General features: G+C 39.2%; 1 protein-coding gene across 4 annotated transcripts in view; it reads left to right on the top strand.

Annotated features, from left to right (window-relative positions):
• The window catches only part of LOC149314875 (RNA-binding protein Nova-1), a 177,106-nt gene that overhangs the window by 100,273 nt on the left and 50,837 nt on the right, over positions 1–25,996 (top strand). For all 4 annotated transcript variants that reach the window (XM_089522043.1, XM_089522042.1, XM_089522044.1 and 1 more), the window contains exon 3: positions 25,682–25,848. In XM_089522043.1, coding sequence (XP_089378169.1) covers positions 25,682–25,848 — 167 coding nt within the window. The remainder of the gene's footprint in view (positions 1–25,681; positions 25,849–25,996) is intronic.

Raw genomic sequence — 25,996 nt, 5'->3', positions numbered from 1 at the left:
TTGTATATAATCAGGGCATAAGGAGATATTGCCAGTTAAGCTTCTCTTCTCTCCCCCTCCCAGCAGAGCAGGAAAACAACAGCTGTGTTGTGAAAACAATGTGACTGAACAATGTAGAAAATTGACTACCGTATATGCTCAACTATAAGTCGACCTCATGATAAGTCAAGGGGAAGGTTTTGGAGCCAAAATTATGGATTTTGATATGACCCATGGATAAGTCGAGGGTAAAACTTAGAGGCATGTAACAAAAAATGAAAGGATGAAGCAAAGGAAAATAATGCTAAAGAACTTTAAAAATTTCAGCAAACATCACTGTGCTCACTCTAAACTCTGGATGGATGAGAGAAATGAAGGGGATCAATGCTTCCAGGACAGATTATGCTCTTGCCTTTCTCCAGGGATGATACCTTTTTTTATAAAATATAAACTACAGGACTTTCGTTGAGCTGTGGATAAGTCGATCCAGGTTTTTGGAGTCAATTGTTTGACTAAAATTTCTAGACTTATACATGAGTATATACAGTAGTTTTCATCTTAGTAGCAATTGTAGTCCTTTAATGCAGAGAACTGTCCATATTTTGGCATTCCTGTATTTACAAGAACTGCAGCAAATTGTTAAATAGTCAAGCATTATAATTTCAGCCATGAATCTTAGACTTGTGTTTCTGTATTAGTTGAATGTAAAAATTGTACATTCCTGTTATTTGTTTTGGGAGGTGGAGGAAGGGGCAACTCAGTGCCACAAGAGCTAACACGCTGGCTAGTAAGCACTGAATTGATGCTAAAACTAGCACTACACTACACAAAACTTCTTTCATGTAATTCAGTCAGATTGCCAAGAAGACTTGCAAACTCTTGCTTTGTAAAGCATTAAGCACTGCCAAATACTACAGTAAAACTGCACTTCCAGTCTTTGGAATTTAGAATTTTGGAATTAACTTCAGAGGATTAATGAATTGTTGTTACTTGAATTGTCTTCTAACAAATGTACTCACAATCTGTAAAGAAGATGAAATCAGTGCTAGAATGTATAATTTTATTTAGAGAGTAATAACTTGTTCCATGACTACTTTATGACAGTGAATAGTCCCACATTGCATGTATCATTCTACCTGGTAAGAGCATTTTAATCTTCATTTAAATGACTTATGGAACAGACTATAGAGCAGAAATAAGCAATTGCAAACTCCAGTTGTTTTGGTTTACATCTCCTTGAAGTCCTGACTAATATAGCAAGTGATCAGGGATTGTGGCTGCTACAGTTCAAAAACATCTAGGGTCCAAAACACACTGCAGAAGTAATCCAGTTTGAGACCTCTTTAACTGCCCTGGCTCTGTGCTAGGGAATCCTGGTAACTAATTTATTGTGGCACCAGAGCTCTCTGACAGAGAAGTCTTAATGTCACACATAGCTAAAGTTCCCAGAATCACCTAGCAATGAGCCAGGGCAGTTAAATTGGTCTCAAACTGGATTATTTCTGCAATGTGTTTTGGATCTAGAAGACCAAAGTTGCTCACCCTGCCATACAGCAGAGATATAGATGGATAGATAAATAAATAGAAATACAGATATAGATATATCAATACAAATATATTGTTCTCAGTTGAAAAAATGCTTTCAAATATCATAGCACTCTAATGCTGCAAGCCTTTTCACTTCTGCAGAAGTGAAAAAGACCATCACTTTCATTAGCAGCAGAAGGAGCATTTTTTTTTGGGGGGGGGGGGCTTGCATGAAAACACCATTGTAAAATTTGCACAAAAAAACCCCCAACAACCCCAAATGCAAGATACAGGTATAGAACTACTTTTTACTTTCTATATGGGAAAAAACCCATAATAACAAAAAAGTGTTTAAAAATTGGCATGTTTCACTTTTGTTACATAGCTGCTAACATGATATACTTAAATTGTTTTATGATGCTGAAGTTTCTCATATTTATTTTTTAAAAAGTATGATCTGTGAATATTAACAATAAGGTATAAAGAGTTGCTGACAGATTATTAACGAGCAGATTACTGAGACCATACTACGCCTCTGCTGAAACAGGTCCTCTGGCTGCCAGTTTGTTTCTGTCCACAATTCAAAGTGCTGGTCATGACCTATAAAGTCCTCTGCAGCTTTCATCAGAGGCATAGTATAGTCTCTGTAATCTTCCTGTTAACAGTCTGGCAACTCCTTGGACCAGCTGAAGTTTCTGAGCACTCTTCAAAGGCTGCCCCAATACAGCGTATTATAAACAATTCCCTTTAATAGTTTTTTGTGGGTTTTTCGGGCTATGTGGCCATGTTCTAGAAGAGTATATTCCTGACTTTTCACTGGCATCTTCAGAGAATGCTGGCATGGAAGAGAGTTGGGTATACGGTATATATACTGTGCGACCCTGGGTTGGGAGGAATGATTTCCATGTTAATCTGTGTATTGTTCTGTTGTTGAATGGCAAGGCCTCTGGGTGGGAGGATATTTTATGCCCAGGATGGTTTATAACAGGCATAAAATGCTGTCTGAAAACACTGTAAGTCTGGGCTATGCTAACAACTATCAGGTCAGAATGCACAGAGAAGCCATTGAAATACACAAACACTTAGACAACTTCATCAGGAAAGAAGAAACCCTTAAAGTGAAAAAAGTTTAGCTACCAATCGTGAAAAACACCAAAATTAAGACCCAGCAAAATGCAAATGAAAACCACCCAGGATCAGGGTTTTTCCAAGCAGACAATGGATCACTAATTAAACATACAAATCCTCCTTGCATATTCTCCCACCCTGAGGCCTTGCCATTCAACAACAGAACAATACACAGATTAACATGTAAATCATTCTTTCCAACCTAGGGTCACAGAGAGTGTGTCTGTGTCTGTGTCTGTGTATTCACAATTCCCTTTAACTGCAAAAACTACCTCCATTATTCAACTGTCCACAAAGTTCTCTTTTTAGGAAATTGTTTGGCAGATTGTATCTCCCTGTATGAGCCAGCCCAGACTGCGAGGTCTTTAGGAGAGGCCCTTCTCTTAGTCCCACCACAATCGCAAGTGCAGTTGGTAGGGAAACGAGAGAGGGTCTTCTTGGTGGCTGCTCCCAGACTCTGGAACCCTTCCCAGGGAGGTCACAATGGATGCCTCCTTAACAGAAAGTCTTTAAAGAACAGGATATGGTGTGTAGTACTGTTTTTAAGAGCTTTTAATATTTTCTTTTTTTTTTTACTTCATTTTATTCTTTCAATAAGTGATGTGTTTAAATACTGTAACAGTTTAATTCTAATTTAATGCTGACTTTTGTATGTTTTAATTGCATTCTTTTAAATTCTACACTGCACCAAGTTTCAGTTTTGGGAAAAAGCATGATTAATTATAATAATATGTGTATATTTGTCTATTTTTAAAAGGCAATTTACTGTTTGATTGTTCTATTTGTTATGGAGCATTCAGTGTTTTCCTTATTCACAGGAAGAGATTCACAATTTTTTTCCATACGTAATATTCATATTTTCAAGGTGTCTAAATGGCAACCTGAATGATTACAAATGATCCAATCATTTTGTCTTCTCCTGGCCCAGCTGTGATGCTTTTATACATTGTCATCTTCTTTTAAGTATTTTTGCCCTCTCTTGCTGGACAGAAAGAAGCCTGACTGTCCATAATCAGCATTTTCAACAGTCGCCTTAAAAGATATTTCAATCTAGTGAACATCAGTGTTCGTTTACTGTTAATGTCGTGCTTCCCATTATTTTACATAGAAGTAAATGCCTTGGTGAGTTCTATATTTGGATTTCAGTGATTTTATGTCACTTATCCATAGATTGTTTTTACAGATTCTTTTCAAGTATATGAAAACATTAGGACTGTCTTCTCCTTTTTTCCTGCCTGCTGTTAAATCTCACCCATTTCAAATATGTTAAAGATTCCTTTTTCCTATTATTATACTTTCAGGTACTGGAAATGACACACACCTTTTACTTTCCTAGCAGCTGACTTTATTGTGGGGTTTTTTATTGCTTTTGGTTTAGCAAACTAATATGTATTAATTTATATTTTCTTCAAAGGTTTACGAGCTTCTATTTCAAGTTTTACTTTCCAAGCGGTTATTACAGTATATTCAGAATGCTTAATGTCTTGTACCTTGATTAATCATGGAAAGGAAATATCAATTCCTTCATACAATTATTAAATTTTCATTTTCAGCTGTGCAGTTGACGTGTTTTTTTTTTCCCCTTCAGGTGTTCACATCACCATCCAGTTTTGTAGAATACTTTCCGTTTAGGTTGCCATCCAGCAACAGATAGACATTTAAACCTGCTATAAGAAATATACCATGGAAAGTATGCAATGGAAGATACTCAGCTGAAAAAGGAGTTGTATTTTTTTGCCCTCCATTTTTGTGGGGGATCCGTTCTGGACCCCCCTGCAAAAACGGAGACTCACTGATATTCAAGCCCCATAGGCTTGAATGGGGCGCGTGCTCACGAGCATGTGTGGAGTGTGCCACGGGGGCACACACCATTGAAAATAACAGAGGTCGCCCCTCTGTGAATATTCAGGATTGCAGACCTCAAGTCTGCCAGAATGAAAGGGCGACTATATTTGCTTCAGGATAACTTCTAGTACCTCGTACATACTGAAGTTCAAGACGCAAGTCCCTCTTTTTCATTTTAAAAGATTTCATTTTAAAGGAGCTTATGTAAAATTGCACTTAGAAAATAAGAAGATCCATATTGGATCAGGCCAAAGGCCCGTTTAGTCCAACATGGGAGGGCTACTAACAGGGCATGAGTGCAGCTTCTACTCCCATCTCCTGTTTCCCAGCAACTAATATACAGAGACATACCATCTCTGATACTGGAGGCGATATCTACCCATTGATGACTCTATCCTTCTAAGTTGGCAGTCATAACTATATCTTGTGGCCCTGAATTCCACAGTTTAATTATGTGTCATATGAAAGTAATACTTAATTGTCCTGAATCTCCCAAAATTTAGTTTCAGTGTATGAATATAGGTTCAAGTATGAAAATGAGAGAAAAGATTCTATTTTCTTCACTCTCTGCATAATTTTATATACCTCTATTCTATCTCCCATTACGTGCTTTTTTCCTAAGCCAAACAGCGCCCAAACATTGAAAATTTTCTTGTAATGATTTTTTTCTAGATTCTTCATGATTCTGATTTTTAGTGCAATATAAGAACTATGTACAGTAGTCAAAATGCAGTCACACTGGATTTATATAAGGACATTGTGATATTTGCATTTCATTTCCAGTTCTCTTTCTAATTACACCCAGCTTAAGTGTTGTTGTTGTTGTTTTTAACAGTAGCTGCATACTAGGCTAACAGCTTCATTAGGCCATCTTTTACAAGTCCTAGTTTTCTTGGTCAGTCACTGCCAGCTCACATCCAATCAGTGAATTCCATTGTGGGAGAAAAGTGGGATATAAATCTCTGAAATAAAATAAAGTAATAATAAAAAATGGGATGTTGGAATATTTTTTTTGTCCCAATATGCATCATTTTGCTCTTACTAACACTGAGTCTGATTTACCATTTTATTGCCCAGTCTCCTAATTTATAGATAGCTTTTGGAACTTTTTGCAAACTGATTTTGTTCTTACCAGCCTAAATAATTTAGTGTCATCAACAGCTATTAATAGGCAAATTGAAGGAAAAGATGGAAACTGCCAGGAGCCCATGCAAAATATATATCCACTCTAAAAAACACTATATAGATAGATAGATAGATAGATAGATAGATAGATAGATAGATAGATAGTGTTTTTTTAGAGTGGATCTAAATTGGCTGAAGCCCACAGAACCCTGATCTTGTAGAGCTCTGTCAGCTGAGCCAGATTCCCATCAGACAGACAGAACTATGTTCTTCAGTTTATTCTTTATCTTATCAGGCCTCCAGCTCATTCAGTCCTGGGGATACACCTGGTAGTTCGGCAGTGGTGGTTGTGTTGGCATTCAAGGCTGCAGTCACCCTCAGGGCTATTGTCTCTCACTTGCAACTATTAAGAAGCCCATCTCTTGTGGAGCTAAAATCCCAGAACAGGATGGACACATTAAATGTTTTCTTTGCTTTGGCAAAAATCATGTGGTTGCCTCTTGTGCCCATTGTTCCACCTTTACAGCTCAGATGAGAAGGAACAGAGAGTGGCGTCTGAAGTATGAACATGCTCTTAGGCTGCAGTTGCTTCCTTGTCATCTCTCCACATCTACTGGTCCTTGCTTGTAACCCAGTCTATTCAGTACATTCTGAAGCAACCTTCTCAAATTGCTTCTTCTCAGGTAAATCTGCCAGCTACATCTCAGGCCCTCCAGTCTTTGTCCTCCATTAACTCATGATTGGATTCTGAATCTGAAACTGATTAGGTCATTATTCCAATGTGGAAGTCCCCCCCCCCCCAACATTATTGGGAGGGATAGATCCTTCTTCTTCTATGAATGATGTGGAGGCATCTCTAGACAAAAAGATGAGAATGGTGAAATAGCTAGATTTGGCCATACCACAGCCACAAGCAAAATTGATTATCTGTTTTTGCACCACGTCCAGATTCAGGCTACTGTTGCAGTTGCCTGTGCTCCTATACATCTTACAGGTTATCCACAAGTCTTGGGCAACATCAACACCATCGGGACAGAGCCCTCCCTCCACGGCCAACTGTCATCGTCCAGCCTGGAGGGAGTGAGAGGGCAGGTCCAACACCATTGGGACTGCCCTGAAGAGACAGAGCCCTCCCTCCACGGCCAACTGTCATCGTCCAGCCTGGAGGGAATGAGGGGGTGGGTAGGGGCTAATTTTGTATTGCAATTTTTATTGTACACCGCTATGATCATTGCAGAATAGCGGTCTATAAATAAAACATATTATATTATATTATTATTATTATTATTATTATTATTATCTCCTATCATACTTTTGACGTCCGACAGGATCGAAGCCCTTCAGAAGGTTCAGGACACTGATATACCTTGGCTTGGTCTACACCCAAAGCCAATCATGTGGACACAGCACAGTCCTGTGCATCATGCAGATTATATCCAAAGCTAGTGAACAAAGAGGGTGGAAAGTTGAACTTGATGGACAGAAAATTTTACTCTTCTGCAGCCCTCTTTTGTAAAATGTCCAACTACATTGTGTGTATGGGCTTGTATCACCAGCTGCTCTGAGAGAAACTGACTTCCTTCAACAAATTGGGAGACAAGGATAATAGAGAAATGTCATTGTTCAGAGGCTCATAAATTGGTTGGCCAGCAGATTATTTCCTTCCACCACGTAGCAGACTGCAGTGGCAAGGTGCTGTCTGGATTCATAGCTCTACAAATGCACGTTTGGCTTTGTTTCTTTGGACTCTCTGGTCAGGCACATGTGGTGATCAAAGACTTGCCCTTCAATGAAAGTAGCCTGTTCAAATCTGATATCAGTGCAAAACAAGTACATGTACAAGATGCAGTCCACTGTCATAAAGTAGGGATTCAACCCCTTGATCCAGTGGAAAATGATGCATTTACATCTTTTACTCCAAGTCTCAAGTCAAGTCTCAAATCTCTTCCTTCAAGTCTCCAGTCAGGTCTCAACTCCTTGCAAGATACTTTCAAGTCAAGTCTCTAATCAAATCTCAAGTCTTACACTGTATTACAGAGAATGAAATAGTAGTTCAAGATCATAGCATTCCTTTTGTTAGTTGTTGTGTGCCTTCAAGTCATCTCTGACGTATGGTGACCCTATCACAGAGTCTTTTCCTAGCAATATTCCCCCTCTTCCTTCTACCGCTCCTTCCAACTTCCAGTCTCTGCTTCTGTCTGACCTCCTCCTCAGCCCCAAGCCCCCTTGTCACCTCCTTTTCCTAACTGTCTGGCTTCTGACCCTCCCTCTTTTCTTTTCTTTTGGAGATGGAGGGAAGAAGAAAAGGAAGGGAATATGTCAGGGGCTTCAATTGAAGGTGTTGTAATGATAAACTAAGGGAACATCAGCCCTTTGATCAGACTGTGGTTAGAGAAGGCAGTGTGTGTGTGTGGGTGTGTGTGTGGGTGTGGGTGAGACAGAGAGACCTCTGAAGGGCTAAAAAGGTAGGAGCACCCGAAGAAGGAGAGAGCATGTGTGGAAAGGAGTTACACAAGAGTAGGCTGAGAAGAGACCAAGCTCTTCCCATCCACAACTGAACTGCTCACCTTCTCACCTGCCTGTCCCTCCTCCTCCCCCTGTCTTTTTCTTTCTTCTTCCTCTCAGAAAGTTGGTTACGAAGGGAGCTCATCCCTCAGCTGCTTACCCATGTGGCAGGATCTACACCTCTCATTGCCTTAGCCTTTCAGAGTCCTTTTGGTTTGTTTTGAGCTCTATTGGTTTGCTCTCTGCCTCCTTCACTCCCCCTCCATCCCCACCTCTTTGTTATTTTGAGCCCAGTATGAATTGCTTGGAAGCAGGGTCTCTTCAGATCAGCAGTAGCAACAGCAGAAAGCTTTCCAAACTTACTTCTGATCAACAAGCAAGCAACAAAAGGAGAGGAAGAAAAGGGGGGAAGCAAGAAGTGGGGGGCACTGTGCATACCTGAAGAGAAGGTGGGAGCAGATGAGTTCAAGCAAGGTAGAGTGGGGGTGGGTGGGTGAAAGAAGGATGAATGTGTTATGTTAAATTATTATGTCACCTTCTGTCAATATATAGATGACTGACTGTTTGTAGCCCCCACCTGGCGACAACATCTACTGGACATAGATGCCATTCTGCTTCTTCTCAAACAACTGGGCCTCATTCTAAACCGAGATAAATCACTCTTGGTTCTCACTCAAAAGGATAAGGTTTATTGGGAATATTCTATACTTGAATGCTCAGGCTGCCTTCCTCCCAGATAATTGGTTCTCTGCTTTTTAATAGTTTGTCCTCCAGTGTCTTCATGGCAAATGGTCAGGGCAACAGAGATGTGCAAGTGACATTGGGCACGTAGTACAGTGAGGCCTAAGAGCTCTCTGGCTGTTCCTTGTATGCCCTCTTGTAGCAACGGATATTGGGTTTTAATGTCTGGATTCCTGAAGTACAATACCTGTCAGAGTTTAGGGAAGACATCTGTTAGCTATATACTTTTCCTCTTTGCGTTTTGAGGCCAGGATCTTCTTGCAAAGCAATTTTCTTCTATACAGAATGCAGAAGTTGTTTGCCATGCCCTGATATGGCCTTCCTATCCTTTGTTGTCCATTGTAATTGGTTGCAGAGGCAGTCTGAATCCAGTGCTGTTGTGACAGAAGCTGGAAAGGATATTTTGCTTTTGATTGAGTTAAATTTGTAGTTTTCAACTTACACCATGTCTGAAGTCAGTGTAACATACCTCTATCAGAGGAGGGGTTACAGCCTGTGGGAACATAATAGTTTTGTATATCTCCCTGTCATATCCACATCTCTTTCCTGTTTGAGCCCCTCCATTGGTAGAGTCATAAAAGCAGATACTGTTACATAGATACTGTGGCATATCTCCACTAGTACACCTTAGGTGCAGCTTTGTTTATGCTTGGGTATGCTTTTATCACCACTGGCATGCTAGTGGAGTAGATTGGGCTTCTATCCTGAAACAGATGACTTACTATGCATATATAGATGTATCCATGGGTACACTACAATCACCTCTTTATTCTCCATGATTTTTTCTTAATGGACGGAGGGGGTAAATAAAAAGCTAAAACTACAAAAAGTGAGAATGTGAAGATTGTCTGTTCTAACAGATTGTCGCAACATAAGAAGGATTTTCAGTGTGTAAGGTAACAGATTAATCAGATCACTTATTTATTTCTGTTTAGACGTGATCTTAATTCATGGCAATAAATCTTGTCTAAGACTCCATTTGATGTTTGATCATTTTCTGATATTAACGAAAGAAGCCAATTGTATTATTGGTACTCTGAAAGGCTTGATATTTTTGCTTTATCATCTACAAATAGAAAATCTGAATATATTTTGATGACTTATCCTTGGAAATGCTATGTTGCTGCAGTTTTCTTAAGTCCAGTGGCATGCATCTGTGACTTTCTATATATGGGAGAAGGTACTTTGGGCTGATGTCTCTTTTTTGTCTGATTTTCAAAATTAATTATTCTGCAGACATTCATTTTAATAGCTTGTTTTTAAATAAAGACTATTGTTGGGTCTTCATGAATGGCTTTCTTGGTCACACATTCTTTCTTCTTCCTCTTTTTCCCCATGCATGATTCCATCTCTCACTTTCTGGTTTGAAATTATTGTACTTTATTTCCAAACCACAATTGAAAACTAGCATTTAAACTGCACTTTTAATCTTTGTTAAGAGGCCAACTATAGGCCGAAATAGACAGCCCAGATGGGACAATGTGAAGCTGCCCTACCCAAAAACAGATGGGGGCTGTGGCAGCCACAGTGTGCACCCCAATCTGCTGTGGTGCTGTCTGAAAAAGGAGCGGTTTTTAACCACCCCTTTTTCGGCCGTGGAAAAGCCATATTTAGCGGCTCTTCCGTGTCCTTCTGGTGGCTTCCTGGCATGTTGGCTTGCGGCGTATAACAGCCATGCCCCCCAAGATTCCCAAAAGCTGGATGACTTGCAGCCACTTTGGGTTCCTTCAGGGTGTCATGGGTGTGTGTGCATGCCATGTCCTCAAGTAGTTCGCAGCCAGCCGGAGGCAGCTTTTAGTGCAGTTTCGTGGGGAAGAGGATTGTGTGTGTGTGTGTGTGTAATTTTTATTAATTTTAATACATCAGCTGTACATACTGTATTACCAAATACACAGTACACATTATAAATACCCATACACACTATACATCTGCACCTAATAGACAAATTACTAAACTATAACCCCCACCTTCTTATAACCCTAATGCAAAACCCTGTTGATATCCTACCCTTCAAACTAAAAACATGAATATAAACATATTAACCCTTTCTCCCTAATATTTACATAGTATCAGTTAATCTTCTAGTTACCTTTTCTTTTCTAGCTATCATTTCTTTTCTCACACTCTTCAATACTGAAAGCCCAGGAGCATTGACCATCCTTCTGTCTTATTAATATAATTTTAATATGGTTCCCACTTTTTAAAAAAATCTATAAACTTTCCTTTAATCATTAAGATCAATTTGTCCATTCCAACCAATTTTAATGTTTTAACTCTTTCATTTTCCATTAATATTTTCACCTTTTTCAAATTTGTGCATACAGTATTCTAGGTGCTGAAATCATATAATGGAGTACTCTATAATTTATAAAGGTAAAAGGTAAAGGTTTCCCCTTTGACATGATTCTCAAGTCATGTCTGACTGTAAGGGGTGGTGCTCATCTTCATTACTTAGCCGAGGTAGCCAATATTGTCAAAGACGACTCCATGGTTATGTGGCAAGCATGGCTGCATGGAATGCTGTTACTTTCCCACCGAAGTGGTACCTATTTATCTACTTGCACTTTTTACATGCTTTCGAACTGCTAGGTTGGCAGAAGCTGGGACTGGTGATGGGAGCTCATTCTGTCATATAGCGCCTGAGTCTCAAACTGCCAACCTGCTGACCTTGCAGTCGTCAGAGTCAGCATCTTAACCTCTGAGCCACTGTATCCCTTGCACCCCTTTATAGTCTTCCCATAATTTATAGTATCTTCCTCTGGAAAACAGTTCTAGTCTCATTGGTGATTTCATTTTAAAGGTTTCTTGCAGCGACTTCTTTGCCTTAAAATGTCTTTGCTTTCTGACATGCCCATCACATACAGTAGAACATTCCCTCATGGATTTTGTATTTCCAACATACTTTTTTTTAACCTTTATACATTTTTGTCATTTGTTTTGAGATCAGATACTACCTATACATCATTCTGTAAAAGTTTTCTTGGAGATAATAGTTTTTTTAAGTCCACAGTCTCTTCCATTTTTCCATCTCAATATTATGGTCTATATTTTGGGTCCACTTGATCATGCACACTTTGACTTGTTTGGTTTTAACTTCATTTTCAATAGTACTTTATACATTTTCATAATTACTTATTCATTGTCTGTGCAAAGGTTAATTTCTAGCCTTTGTTACCTCATATCCACAAGACTACTTATCTGTTACGAATCCCTCTTTTTATAGTCTATACTGATACTATTGTATTACATACTCATCAATTCCTCTTATGTCTTTAATCTATATTGGTTCTTTTCCATAAATAATACATCTTTGTAGGTGATCTATTCTTCCTTCTTGTTATGCATTCTGTATAACACTTCATGAATTATATCCATAGTGGCATTTTGGTGCAGAGTTTTGTTTTACATCTATTCCATATTCTTAGGATTGCTTATCTTATGATTATTAAATTCTGCATGTATTTCATTCTTTTTGTACCAGAGATAGGTGTGCCATCCAAAACATACACCACATCCTTCCAGTTGTAAAAATATTTCTTCTTTCTTTCTGTTGTATAAAACTAATTCATGTGCTCGCACTGTCTTGGCAATAAAACCTGAAGTGACAGTAGATATCTAGGAAAATAAATATAAAGCCATGGTTTGCTTAAACATGCCTCAAAATTAACATGCTAAGAATCAAGAAATATTGTCTAGCTATAAAAATATGTTGTTGTTTTACAGCCAATTTATATTTATTACATTTATAGCTCACCATTTCCTTTGGAAAGTCTGAACCAACATCTGTGATTCCTCATCCTTCTTTCATCTCACAGTCATCCTGTGAGAGTGACTGGTTCAACACTGTCCAATCAGTATAATGACCAGCTAAGGGGGGATTTAAGCCTACAGTTCAAAAGTTACTCTGACATGGTAGAAACTGAATGTGCAGAAAGGTTTAAGGAATTATTATTGGACAACTATATAGTATTAAACACTAGAATAAAAAGACTGAATTGTATAATTATTTATATCATATTTTTAAAGGTTTTTTTGGAAATGAAAATGATGACGATGATGATTTAGGATTGGATTCAGAGATATGCCAGTGAAGAAATTTGATCCTGGTTGTAAACTGCTGTGGTACAATTATTGAAAGGCTTCAAAAAAGGGATATAACTGAACAAAGCATCTTATGCTAGTGCCTTCACTGAGATGTATTGAGATGTACTGTTGGATTTTGAAAGTTTTTTTCCTCTCTGGGGGAAAACAAAAACAAAGACTGGGCACTAAATCAGGAAAAGTCCTTTATCCCACAGAAGCCTTTGAACCACAGAACGGTACCTCTGAATACAAGCTATGCTTAATTTTAATTTAAAAGAAAATATGTTGATTATTTCAGTGTTACTAACTTTTAAACTTTTTTTTCCTTTAGATTATTGGGAAATATATTTATGGCCTGATTCTAAATGGTGGTGCACCAGCAGATAACCAATTATGATAAATTGTATATATTACTCTGCTATGATAAATTCATAAACTATGATATTAAACCCATGCTATATAAATTATAAGAATTTCAAGCAGGGTTTTTTTTAATATATTGGCTGTTTTTGTTTATTACACAGGTTGTTCATATACTGATGTCTCTGAAATGCTGTTTTCTACCCCTAACATTTTATTTATCAATTTCTATTTCTAGGTGGCATTTCCTTAAATGTCATGGTAACAACTCAGTGGAGCAAAGACAGAGAACAAGACTTTGTTGGCTGATGTTACTATGCCAACATAGGCAGTACCATGGCAGGGGGATGACTAAAAAGGGTGCTGCTGCAGCAGCGGGAAGGCAGAGAAAGCGTGTGTTTTTTGCTTTTTGTTTTAATCATCCTCAGGCAAAGGTGGAAACTCCTCAGCAGTCTGTTTGCACCACTCCTGGCTGTCAGTTGAGAGTTTGAAACTGAAAGTAAATTTTCCAAGGCAACTGTTCCAGAGCACCTTTAGCTTGAAGGAAGACAAACACTTTACCTAGAAGACAAACACTAATTAGACAGTACGTAGAGAGATCTTGTAGCACCTTTGAGACTAACTGAAAGAAAGAAATTGGCAGCATGAGCTTTCGTAGATTTCAGTCTACTTCCTTAGATGCATTTGGTGGAGTGGAAGCCAGGTACAGACATATATATGCCGTTGGTATGTGAGGATGTCAATACAAATTGCAAGTCCTTTGTGTATGGAAATGAAGTTTCAGGTCCAATTTTTAACAATGGTTGTTAGTGCACAAAGACATAGGAAATTGGTCTTTGTGCATGGAGATGACATGGCAGATCCAGTTTTGCAATGTGACTAGCCTGTGGTGAGGGGAATAGATTAATGTAGGGCATCCCCATGAGGAAAGGGTCAGATAGTGTTGAAGTTTGTGTAGCATGTCAGGAAACAATTGTTCAATCCATTGCTGAGGGATTCTAGTTCAAACTACAGATGAGGCTTTCTCTGCCTTTCCCTGTTTGCCATACAACCCTGAACAAATGTTCTGTGCTAGTATTAATAGATTGTTAGAGCAGGATGATGTACTAACATAATTCTGACTATAGTTTTGCTTACTCCATATTGTCACTTTCTGTATCTGTTTTCAACATTCTTATGTCCAATCTCACTTACAAACTGTTTGACTATTCTCATTTTGGGGCTAACTTAATCCTGCTGTAATGACTTTTCAATATCTTAAAGATCAATTGTGTTTCATGGTGTCCATTGATTTTGAAACATATAAGCAGAAATGTTTTTGTGTGTTCTGTAAAGGTCTGATCATTGTTATTAACAAGTATTTTATAAAATACTTCATAATATCCATGTGCATATCTTTCTAGGGTTTTTTCCATTTAAAAAGATTTGTTGACATGAATATGTGAGCTGTAGTTATAAAGCTGGAATACAGGGAGCATTTGGAGACATTTCGATTTTTAAAAGAGGGTGTTCTCCTTTTTCCTTTAAATGTATATTGCAAAATTAATATGTCTCATAGTATAGCAGAGGACTGGGCCACTCTCAAGACCTGAACCTCCAGGCTCTGAGTTGAATCCAGAAGCACACCCAAGCTGCAGACCTGTATCTTCAGATGGAGTGTAAGCAGATCCAGCATAAGGCTGAATCCTTATTCCCATATCTTATTTTCAACTGACTGGGAACAGCTCTGTCTACGACTGTGATTTAGAACCAAAACAGCTTCCTTGGATTGAAATGGAAAGGAATAATAGAACTGGGTGTTATCCACATTCTGATGCCATTGAATTCCAAAACTTTGAAAAACCTCTCCCAGCAGTTTCATGTATATGTTAAATACCATGGAAGATAGAACTGAGCCCAGAGGAGCCCCACATATCAATGGCTAAGATTTTCAACAGGAGCAAAGCACTGCACCCAGGTCCCATCCCAACAAGACAGCCCAGTAGGATACCATGATTGATGATATCAAAAGCTGCTGAGAGGTCCAGCAGAATCAAAAGGGACTTGTTAAGTTTCCAGCATAGGTCATTCAGCTAGGCAACAAAGGTTTAAAAACCTCTAAGGAAGGATATTCCACTACACTTGGAGGGAGTTTGTTCCACTGTCGAACAGCCCTTACTGTCAGGAAGTTCCTCTTAATGTTGAGGTGAAATCTCTTTTCCTATAGCTTGCATCCATTGCTCCAGGTCCTAGTCTCTGGAGCAGCAGAAAACAAGCTTGCTCCTTCCTCAATATGACATCCCTTCAAGTATTTAAACAGGGCTATCATATCACCTCTTAACCTTTTCTTCTCTAGGCTAAACATCCCCAGCTCCCTGTCTTTCCTCATAGAGCATGGTTTCCAGACCCTTCACCATTTTAGTCGCCCTTCTTTGGACACGCTCTACTCTAGTTTATCAACATCCTTTTTTAATTGTGGTGCCCAGAACTGGACACAATATTCCAGGTGGGGTCTAACCAAAGCAGAATATAGTGGCACTATTACTTTCCTTGATCTAGACACTATACTTTTATTGACGCAGCCTAAAATTGCATTGGCCTGTTTAGCTACCACATCGCACTGTTAACTCATGTTCAATTTGTGGTCTACTTGGACTCCTAGATCCCTTTCACATGTAGTCTTGTTCAGCCAGGTGTCCCCCATCCTATATCTGTGCATTTCATTTTTCCGCCCTAAGTGCAGTACCTTACATTTCTCCCTGTTGAAGTTCATTTCGTTAGCTTTGGCCCAGCTTTCTAATCTATTAAGGTCAGTTTGAATTTTGATCCTGTCCTATGGGGTATTAGCTACTCCTCCTAGTTTGGTGTCATCTGCAATTTTGATAAGTATGCCCCCCCATTTCTGTCATCCAAGTAATTGATAAAGATCGTTTTTTATGGGTTATGGGCTATGTGGCCATGTTCTAGAGGAGTTTCTTCCTGACGTTTTGCCAGCATCTGTGGCTGGCATCTTCAGAGAATGCATGCCTGAAAAGGACTTGGTTATATATATTGTGTGACCTGGAAAGGCAGGAGTGATTTGCATGTGTATTGTTTTGTTGCTAATGGCAGGCCTCAGGGTGGGAGGGTCTGCAGAAGAGTATTAGTGTCAGCTAGATTGTTCTTATTGTCTGCTGGGAGATTTCTCATTTGCATTTGTTGAGTCTTTATCTTGCGATTTTTCAAGACTGGTAGCCAAACCTTGTTTACTTTAAGGGTTTCATCTTTTCTGTTGAAATTGTCCAGGTGTTTGTGGATTTCAAAGGCTTCCCTGTGCATTCTGACATGGTAGTGGTTGGCATGGTCCAGAATTTCAGTGTTTTCAAGTAGTATTTTATGCCCAGGATGGTTTGTGGCATGTTCTGCTGCTGCTGATTTTTCTGGATGGCCCAGTCTCCAATGTCTCTCGTGTTCCTTGATTCTTGTTTGCACACTGCATTTGGTGGTCCCTATGTAGACTTGTCTGCAGCTGCATGATATGTGGTAAATTCCTGCGGCTGTGAGAGGGTCTCTTTGGTCTTTGGCTGAGCGAAGCATTTGCTGGATTTTCTTTGTCAGTTTGTAAACCATTTGAAGGTTGTGCTTCCTCACCACTTTGCCTGTTCTGCCTGTGACTCCTTTGATGTATGGTAAAAATATCTTCCCTTTGGGTGGCTGCTTGTCTTCATTCCTCTGGGTTGAATCCGCCCTCCACCATCTCCTAGAGGAAGAAGCAGAAGAGATAAGAGGGGAAATAGCAAGGATTCTGCGCAAGGCAAAACCACCACTCAGCAACATAACCAAAAAAGAAAGAAAAGCCACCAAGGACCTCAATTCGGATCCAGAAATCATCATTCTCCCAGCAGACAAAGGCAATGCCACAGTAAACATGGATACAGAACAATACGAACAAAAAATCAAGGAACTCCTGGATCCTACAATATACAAAAAGCTGAAACAAGACCCAACCAGCAAAATCACCAGAAAAATGAACACCCTGATCAAAAACTCCTCAATTCAGCCATCCACAAGACAAAGTTTGTGCAAATGTGAGGCTCGCTCACCAAGACTATATGGACTTCCCAAGATCCAGAAGGATTCCATTCCACTCAGACCCATAGTGAGTGCTATTGGATCCCCCACATATGACTTGTCCAAGCTCTGATATTACATTAGTTCATCTGATCCTGGAGGCTTATATTCATTTAGATTAACCAGGTATTCCTGTACTATCTCCTTATTCTATGCTGGAATCTGCCTATTCTGTCCTCTGCTCCATTATCCTGAGGTTGAGCACCCTTTGCCTTTTCTCAGAAGACTGAAGCAAAGAAGGTGTTGAGTAATTCTTCCTTTTCTCTGTCCCCTGTTAGCATTTTGCCATCTTTTCCACACAGTGGTCCTACCATTTCCTTCTTCTTCCTTTTGCTGCTTTTGTTCTTCTTAACCTCTCTAGCAAGCCTGAGTTCATTCTGCGCTTTAGCTTTTCTGGCTTTACTAGCTATTTGTTTGAATTCCCCTTTGGTGATTTCCCAATTTTTCCATTTCTTATACATGTTCCGTTTAAAACTTAGCTCAGTTGAAAGTTCCTTAGTCATCCATCTTGGTTTCTTGAGACATCTCCCATTTTTCTTCCTCACTGGAACTGTTTGAAATTGTGTCTTCACTATCTCTCTTTTGAGAAACTCCCATCCGTCTTGAACTCCCTTCAACTCCCTTCGTTTTTAGTATTCCTGACCATTGGATAACTCCCAGTATTTCTCTAAGTTTACTAAAATCAGCTTTCCTAAAGTCTAGAATGCGTGTCTGACTATGCCTGTCTTCTCCTTTCCATTGTATAGCAAACTCCAGAAGTACATGATGACTCCCACCTAAGGATCCCACCACTTGCACTCCATTAACTAGGTCATCCCTTTTGGTTAGGATCAGATCCAAAATAGCTGATCCCCTTGTTGCCTCTTTCCACCTTTCCACCTTTTCTACATACACTCTAGACAAACACAGTGATATTAACCAGTCATAATACCAATCCAACCCCATCTGCTCTGCATGCATGACTGAAATTATAAATTATTTAACCCAAAAGACAACACAGTCATATATTTGTTGAGAAGTCAGTGGGACCTACTGTCAGATGAATATATAGGATTGCAAACGGTCTGAGTATAGTGGAATATCCTTTATTTAATTGCTATAGTTTTAGATTCTGAACCATATTTAGTAAGAGTTTCAAAAGTATTTTATTGAAATGAATGGATACTTTGGCAATTCATGTAACTTTGAAGCCATGCCTTTTTTACTGCTCAAAATAGTAAATAGCTTGGCAGTTTACTTGAGACACTAATGGAAGCTAAAAGCTTTTAAAGTGACAAAAATTGCCAACTTTAATTCATAGATTTATTATGTTGCACACATTGGTCATATAACTGACAGCCTTCCCTATGTGCAACTTTCTCTATATATCACTGCATTGTCTGACACAAACCATTAGATGTGTTTGTAGGATTATGATACCTAATTTGAAGATTCAGTATATGTACAGGAGTTTAAAATGCAACCATTTCATCCTCTTTCTTCTTTATGTATGGCGTAGACCTCTCTACCCTCCCCCTCGTACAACTGAAAAAATATGCACCTCTCTTTCCTCATAAACAAAAAAAAAAAAAAAAAAAAAAAAAAAAACTATCTTGCATATACGTAAATAGGGTGGGAGCTGTTGCATATGGTAGCAAAGTCCATATTCCTACGGGCTGGTGTTAGATATGCTACCCACATTAAATAGAGAGATCTACCAGAATCATTTGTAGAAAAAAATAATTTGAAACTATGGGCCTGTACAGACAGGCCAAAATAAAGCTGCTTTGGGTCACTTTGGAAGTATGCTGTTTAAATGATGCATGCGTCTTAAGGACCAGAGCACATCTTTAGTGCCACTTCTGACCTCTTAAGATGTGTGTGTCATTTAAAAAGCATACCTCCAAAGTGATCCGAAGCAGCTTTATTTTGGCCTGTCTCTACGGGCCCTATAAAAGGCATGCTGAAGATCTTTATATGAGGAACAAAGATTTCATTCATAGTATGTAAAACCTTAATATATTGTTATGAAAACAGGGGTTGCTCTGGATTTTTTAATTTCATTTGTCAGCTGTTATGTATGTGTTTATTAATGGTGATACCATATTTACTCTGGTCAGTTGAAAACATACATGAGCACTGAGGTTGTACAATTTCAAATGTGCATAAATCAAACAAAGAAGGGAGAACACTTCTGCAAATACCTTCTCATCCTTAGCCTCACTGGACAGAGGAGCATCCAGATAAATTAGTGGTCAGTCCTTTCAATAACAATAACCAGTGTAACCACAGAATCAGATGATTAATCACCAAAATGAGAAATAATTGAAAATTGTGAAAAGTCTGATCTACAGAGCACCCCTCACCAAAACCTGGGAAAACAAATGGTTTGGTGAGATATGTGGAGTTGGGGGGGGGGGGAGAACACCCATCAGCTTTAGAATCAGTCTCTGAGACCTTCCATATTCAAATTTGATCATATTTCATAAAGTGGACATACTCGTCCCTCCCCATTTGCTGGGGTCAGGGACACAGGTTCCCCTGGGACTGTGGAAAAACTGCAAATAACAAAAACACTAAGTTTTTACCTGAGACAACACCTCTCTAGGAATCTCTCAGTCCTCCAGTGCAATTCTGTGGTCAACATTTGCCAGACATTGACCATAGTAATGTGCTGGTGGAGCTACAAATGCCTAATGGAGTGTTCTCTCTAGGAATCTCTAGGTCCTTCAGTGCAACCTTTGGTGAAAGTTGATCATAGAGTTGCGCTGGAGGACTTAGATATTCCTAGAGAGAACATATAAAATCTGTGAATAATCAAATCTGCAAAAGTCAAAGCTGCAGATCTGGAGGGACGAGTGTATTTATTTTGATTTCCAAATTGGTATTTTAAACATCTTTATGTATGTTATCTTGTTTGAGACTAACTGAAAGAAAAGTTGGTAGCATGAGCTTTCATAGACTTGACTCTACTTCCTCACACACATGGGATGGCGTGGAAGTTGAGAGACAGATCTATATAAGCAGGCTGTGTGTGAAAATGTCAGTAGAATTTCTCTCTTCTCTCTTTCAGTTAGCCTCAAAGGTGCTACAAGATCCTTTAGGATACTGCTTTTTCAGACTAATGTGGCTATGTCTTTGAATTCTACCCACATTATTGTTTGTTTCATGGTATATGTCCCCATTCCACTTTTCTTTTTAAAACATCTACATAGTAGCCACATGATACCAGCAATTGCAAGGCCTAGCCTTGGGTCAAGGTCATTCCTTTCTAGTTCTATCAACTATAATTAGAAATATTCATACAGTAGGCCCTTTGTTATCCACTGGGGTTTGCTTCCAGGACCCCCTGTGAATACAAAAATCCATGAATGCTCAAGTCTCATTTAATACTATGGCATAGTAAAATGGTATCCCTTATTTTAAAAAAATGGAAAAATCAAGGTTTGTTTTTTGGGTTGTTCTAAAAAATATTTTCAAGCTGTGGATAGTTAAATCAGTGAGTAAAGAATCTGTGCGTACAGAGGACCAACTGTAGTTTTATCTTGGAACAGTCTTCTGTTCAAAGGCACACTTACCCACAGTTGTTAAGATATATTTTGATACTTATTTCAAAACAGTTTAAGTTGGAAATGGTGGAAGATGCTAAGAGGTACAGTGGGCCCTCCTTATTCGCGGATTTGCCATATGTGGATTTGAGCATCCACAGATGGCAAGCCAATATAGGCCAATATAGCCCCCAATGACGGGTTGCACTCACGCCGCCATTGGGGACAAAAGTCCCTCCCTCCCTTCTTCCTCCCTTCTTCCTTCCTTCCCCTCACCTTCCCTCCCTTCCTCGTTCCCTCCATTCTTCCTCCCTTCCTCCTTTATTCTGTTCTTCATCCTCCCTCCCTTCCTTCCTCTCTCCTTCCCTCCCTTCCTCTTTCCCTCTGTTCTTCCTCCCTTCCTCCTTCCATCCTTGGAACCTCATTGCCAGAGGGAGCCAGTGCCAGAGACCAGGCTTGGGTTTCAGAGCCCAGAGCCTCTGTCCTGGCTGCTGCACCTGGGGCTCCGAAAACCTGGCTCTGGCACTGGCTCCCCTGGAACCTTGCTGGCCAGAAGGAGCCAGGACAGAGGCTCTGGGCTCCGAAATCCAAACCCTGGCCAACAGGGTTCTAAAGGAGCCAGAGCCAGAAAGAGCCAAGCTTGAATTTCGCAGTCCAGAGGCTCTGTTCTGGCAGCTGGGCCTGGGACTCCAAAACTCAAGCCTTGGCCTTGCTCCCGGCCCGGCAGACTCCACTCCCACAGCCAAGCCAGGGCAGAAGGCTCGGAGGAAGCAGGTAAGCAGGGAGAGAAGGAGAGGGGGAAGGAAGGAGGGAGGGAGGGAGGGAGGGAGGAAGAATAAAGGAAAGAAGGAAGGGAGGGAAGGAAGGAAGGAAGAAGGAAAGGAGGGAGGGAGGGAGGGGAGAGGGGAGTTGTGAGACTTTGGTCCCATTATCAATGCTGGTGCGGCCACATGGCCGCACCATAATTAAGGGCAATGGGACTTGACCATCCGCAGATTTTGTTATAAGCAGGGAGTCCTGAATGGATCACCCGCGTATACTGAGGGCCTACTACATTATGTAAGAGGAGTTCAGTGAATAATTCAATAATTCAGAATAAACTTGAGATGGAGCTTGGAGAATCCTGTTTTCTTGTTATAGCATCTACCTAAATGTAAGACCGGTTTGGACTTTTACTTAGGCAGTGACAGTCTTCATACAATGAAGAAGCATGTGCATTCAAGATGTAAGGTGTAAACCATATATAGGTTCTGTGTGAAAGATTTCCCTGTGTAAACACACACACAAGATCACTCACTCATTCACACAGGATTTTTGAGGAGAAAAAATAGCTTGAATAGCATCACATTTTGTTTTGTGGGAAGGCAGCACCTGTATGCCCAATACTCAAAGATTGCTGTGATCTGGATCTTCCCATAGTTTAATCTGTTTCCAAAAGTGTGTTTTCCATTTATATTAGGTAGCTGGTAAAAACATTTATATTGCTTTTAATTTTTAAAGCTATGGTACAATTTGATGTCTTTTTAAAAACAGAGTAAAAACAGGCTGAAAATGCTGTCTAGCATGATGTCATATGAAGTATATTAATCTACGACTTCTAAAGAGTCCAGTGTGCAGAATACTTGTCACTTGAATCTGAGCTTAATGAAATTTCTTTTTGGCTCTGACTCCTTTCCTTGCCATTATTTCGATAGTGTTCATCCCTTTAAGTGCTTTCTGTGTCAGGCTCCAGGATCTTCTATGTAAGCTGATCTGTGTTTTGTATAAATGTTTTGTCTGCTGACCTAGACAAGAACACTTGCATTAGCTACATTGATCAATCCACATTTACTTCCTATCATATAGTAGACAATTAATACTTCATTGTAAAGACTCCCTGGTGCACTTGTTTAGAACTAGATCGCTTAACGCAGGAACCACAGGAGTTCCACACAAAAGAGCTTGGAGATGGTAAAGCTAAGGGGAGAAAAAGGAAGCGAGAGGAAATTGCATCCATAGATCAAGTTAATTTGTACTTCAATAGTCAGGCTTTTTGCCAGATATCTTCTGCAGTAGCATTGCAATCTCTTGAAACAGACATAGAAATGCTGTATATATATATATTTCATTTATTTTAATTTATTATGGGATATGATAACAAATTTCAGGAACATGTTCTATAATTTATTCATTGTTTAATCAAGAAGGCTTTTCTCAACATTTTTCCAAACTGTTTATTTTTAAATTAAAAAGTAAATTTTTATTTCAACAAATACATAAAGACCAGATTTTATTATTCTGTATTCTTCATTAGGAAGCTTGTTGAGTAGACAGAAAACACTTAATATTTAGCTGTGGTACTCATACAAATGTTGGTGTGCTTCTCAGATATATCACAGCTTTGCTGGAATATACAGTGGTCCCTCCAGATGTGCGGTCTTGGCACTTGTGGTTTTGGTCATTCAAAAGGCCAAGGCCACGGCTCCCTCCCTTAATAGAATCTTCCCCCTGGCACTAAGGGCTTTAATGGAAGCCTGGGTGCACCCATTGGATGTGGTGGAGGGGGCGGGGTGTACACATGCCGGGCTGCAAGCGCTGCTGGGAAAGAGAGTCCTGATGGCTGCCAGGGCTGATTACAAGCCCCTGCAGCCCGGGCTCCGATTAAAGTCCCCAGCACCAGGGGGAAGATGCCAGTAAGGGAGGGAAGGGGGGGGAAGGGATTTTACCAACAGTTGAGTTCCATTGTGTCCAATGACACCATTGGGGACAGTGGGACTTGAATATTTGCAAAATTTTGGATTTGGGGGGGGGGGGAACACGGAACGTATCTCCCGCAAATTTGGAAGAACTACTGTACAACATACTGCAATTAAAGGCCAAAAAAATCTGTATTTTAAGTCTGTCTTGATGAAATCATCTTGTAAATTGCATTCCCTGAAAATATTTTCTTTTACTATGTATGCTGGGATTTTAGGAAATGTACTTTGTGATTTTTAAAATGACATAATATTGCACCAAGGAATGCTGTTATTTCTTCTTTGTAGTTCTTGTCCATTAACAGGAAACAGTTAACATCAGAATACCTGTGCATTTAAAGAAATGATATGGTCTTGGTGTTATTCTCACAACACCAGATGAGACTTTATGGCAGAAAACAGCCTCTTCAACTTCCTTTTTTTTAAACATGTGCAATTAATTTCTCTCTTTGCCTTTTTTTATTGTATAAGAGGGCAGAGTCTCTCTCTTTTTAAAATCCATCTGAAAAAATGCTGTGAAAACTTTTCCAGGAAAAAAGTGGAATGAAAATGTTTTAGAATAACTAAATAAAGAAATGGTACTTCAGTATTGTTGTTGGTGTAGTGGACTCTTACTTTGGAAACCAGGGTTTGAATCCCCGGGCAGCCATGGAAAGCCCCTGGGTCACCTTGGGCAAGTCACACTCTCTCAGTTTTGGAGGAAGGAAAGAGTAAACACCCTTAAAACAAATCTTGCCTTAAAAACTCCATTATAGTTTCATCTTAGGGTCATTATAAATGAGAAATTACTTGAAGGCACACCACCACCATCACAATATCATTCCTACTGTCTTGTTAATATTTTATATTAGACACCCCCCTCCCACCATACTGTTCAAGGTATTAATATGTAGTCTGTATTAGAAAGCCCATTAACAGCACTGGATATAGTCTGTATTTGCAAACTCATAATTAACACTTTTGAACAGAATGCTGTTAGTATTCGTACGAACATGTGAAATACAAAACTTCTAGTCATTTTTATGATTTCTGGTTAGATGGCATACTGCAAAATCTAAAGCTGTTTTAATATTATACAGATTGTTTGCAAATATATGGGAGTGGGGAGAATTTTTGTGACACATGCATTGTGCAAATGTGTAACTGCCTGTATAAACTTGAAAGACAGGAGAAATTGCAGCATGCATTCTTGTGGTATGTTTCTTACAGATTTTAAATTAGTTTAGCTTAATATATTGATCAAAGGTTGATATTAAATTCTCATCAGTAATTTCATGTCTGTTGTTCTCCCCTTTCTTTCACTCTGGGTGTTAGTAACATCATTTAGCAGGAGCAGGACAATATATACATGTTTGGGTGTTTTGGTCCAGGGATACTTTTCTGGCAGTGAAACTTCCCCATTAGATGCCTGAATGTCCTCCCATATGGACCTGGATTTTTCATTATCATAGAATGGATCAATTTTAGTTTTCATCCTTTACATGTTGCCTTCTCTTTTAAAATCTAGAAGTACGGTACCATTTCTGCAAAATGTATTAAGCTGTGTAAATCTACAGTGCTATATAAATAAAGTATAATAATAATAATAAAATATTGGTGGAATAGTTAATACTATTTCTAAGGCATTTATTTGTTTAAAATAAATGATAGTTAAATATGAAGTAAGCACCTCTGTTTTATTTGCAGATGAGAAATGACAGATAGCAGAAAAGTATGATGAGCGTATTTTATTTATTTATTTTAATTATATTCTACCTTTTTCCCAATAAAGGACACATAGCAGTTCCTAAATCCTTAAGGAAATATTTCTTTGTGTTCTTAAGAAGCTTTCAAAGATATCAACACATATAGCTACTGGGGCCATTGCACCAAGAAATACTGAACTGTGGAACTATGCGAATTATGTTTATATAATGCAGATACAGTTTTTGGATGTATGACTAACATGGTAGTATTACATCTGAACCAATATATTGATGGCCTTGAGTATTTTTAAAAACAAAACAACAAAATAAGCTTTTTTTTTTGTTTCTGAAGGTACGACAGAGCGGGTGTGTTTGATCCAGGGAACAGTGGAAGCACTAAATGCAGTGCATGGCTTCATTGCTGAAAAGATTCGGGAAATGCCTCAAAATGTGGCCAAGACAGAACCAGTTAGCATTCTACAGCCTCAGACAACCGTCAATCCAGACCGGATCAAACAAGTGAGTTTTGGTTGAGAAAGGAATAAGATGGTTTTGTATAAAAGTTATTTCATAGTAGCCCTAAGGGATTAACAAGTGTATCACTCATATTGAATAGGTTTTGCTATAATGTTAGACTCTTATTAGCATATCTAATAAGACAGTTCCT

The sequence above is a fragment of the Sceloporus occidentalis genome, unplaced genomic scaffold, assembly GCF_023333645.1.
Source record: "Sceloporus occidentalis isolate IW3139 unplaced genomic scaffold, rSceOcc1.0.p SCAF_4, whole genome shotgun sequence".
In the NCBI taxonomy this organism is placed as follows: domain Eukaryota; kingdom Metazoa; phylum Chordata; class Lepidosauria; order Squamata; family Phrynosomatidae; genus Sceloporus; species Sceloporus occidentalis.
The sequence above is the reverse complement of the archived record's forward strand: the minus strand, read 5'-3'. Positions and strand labels throughout refer to the sequence as shown.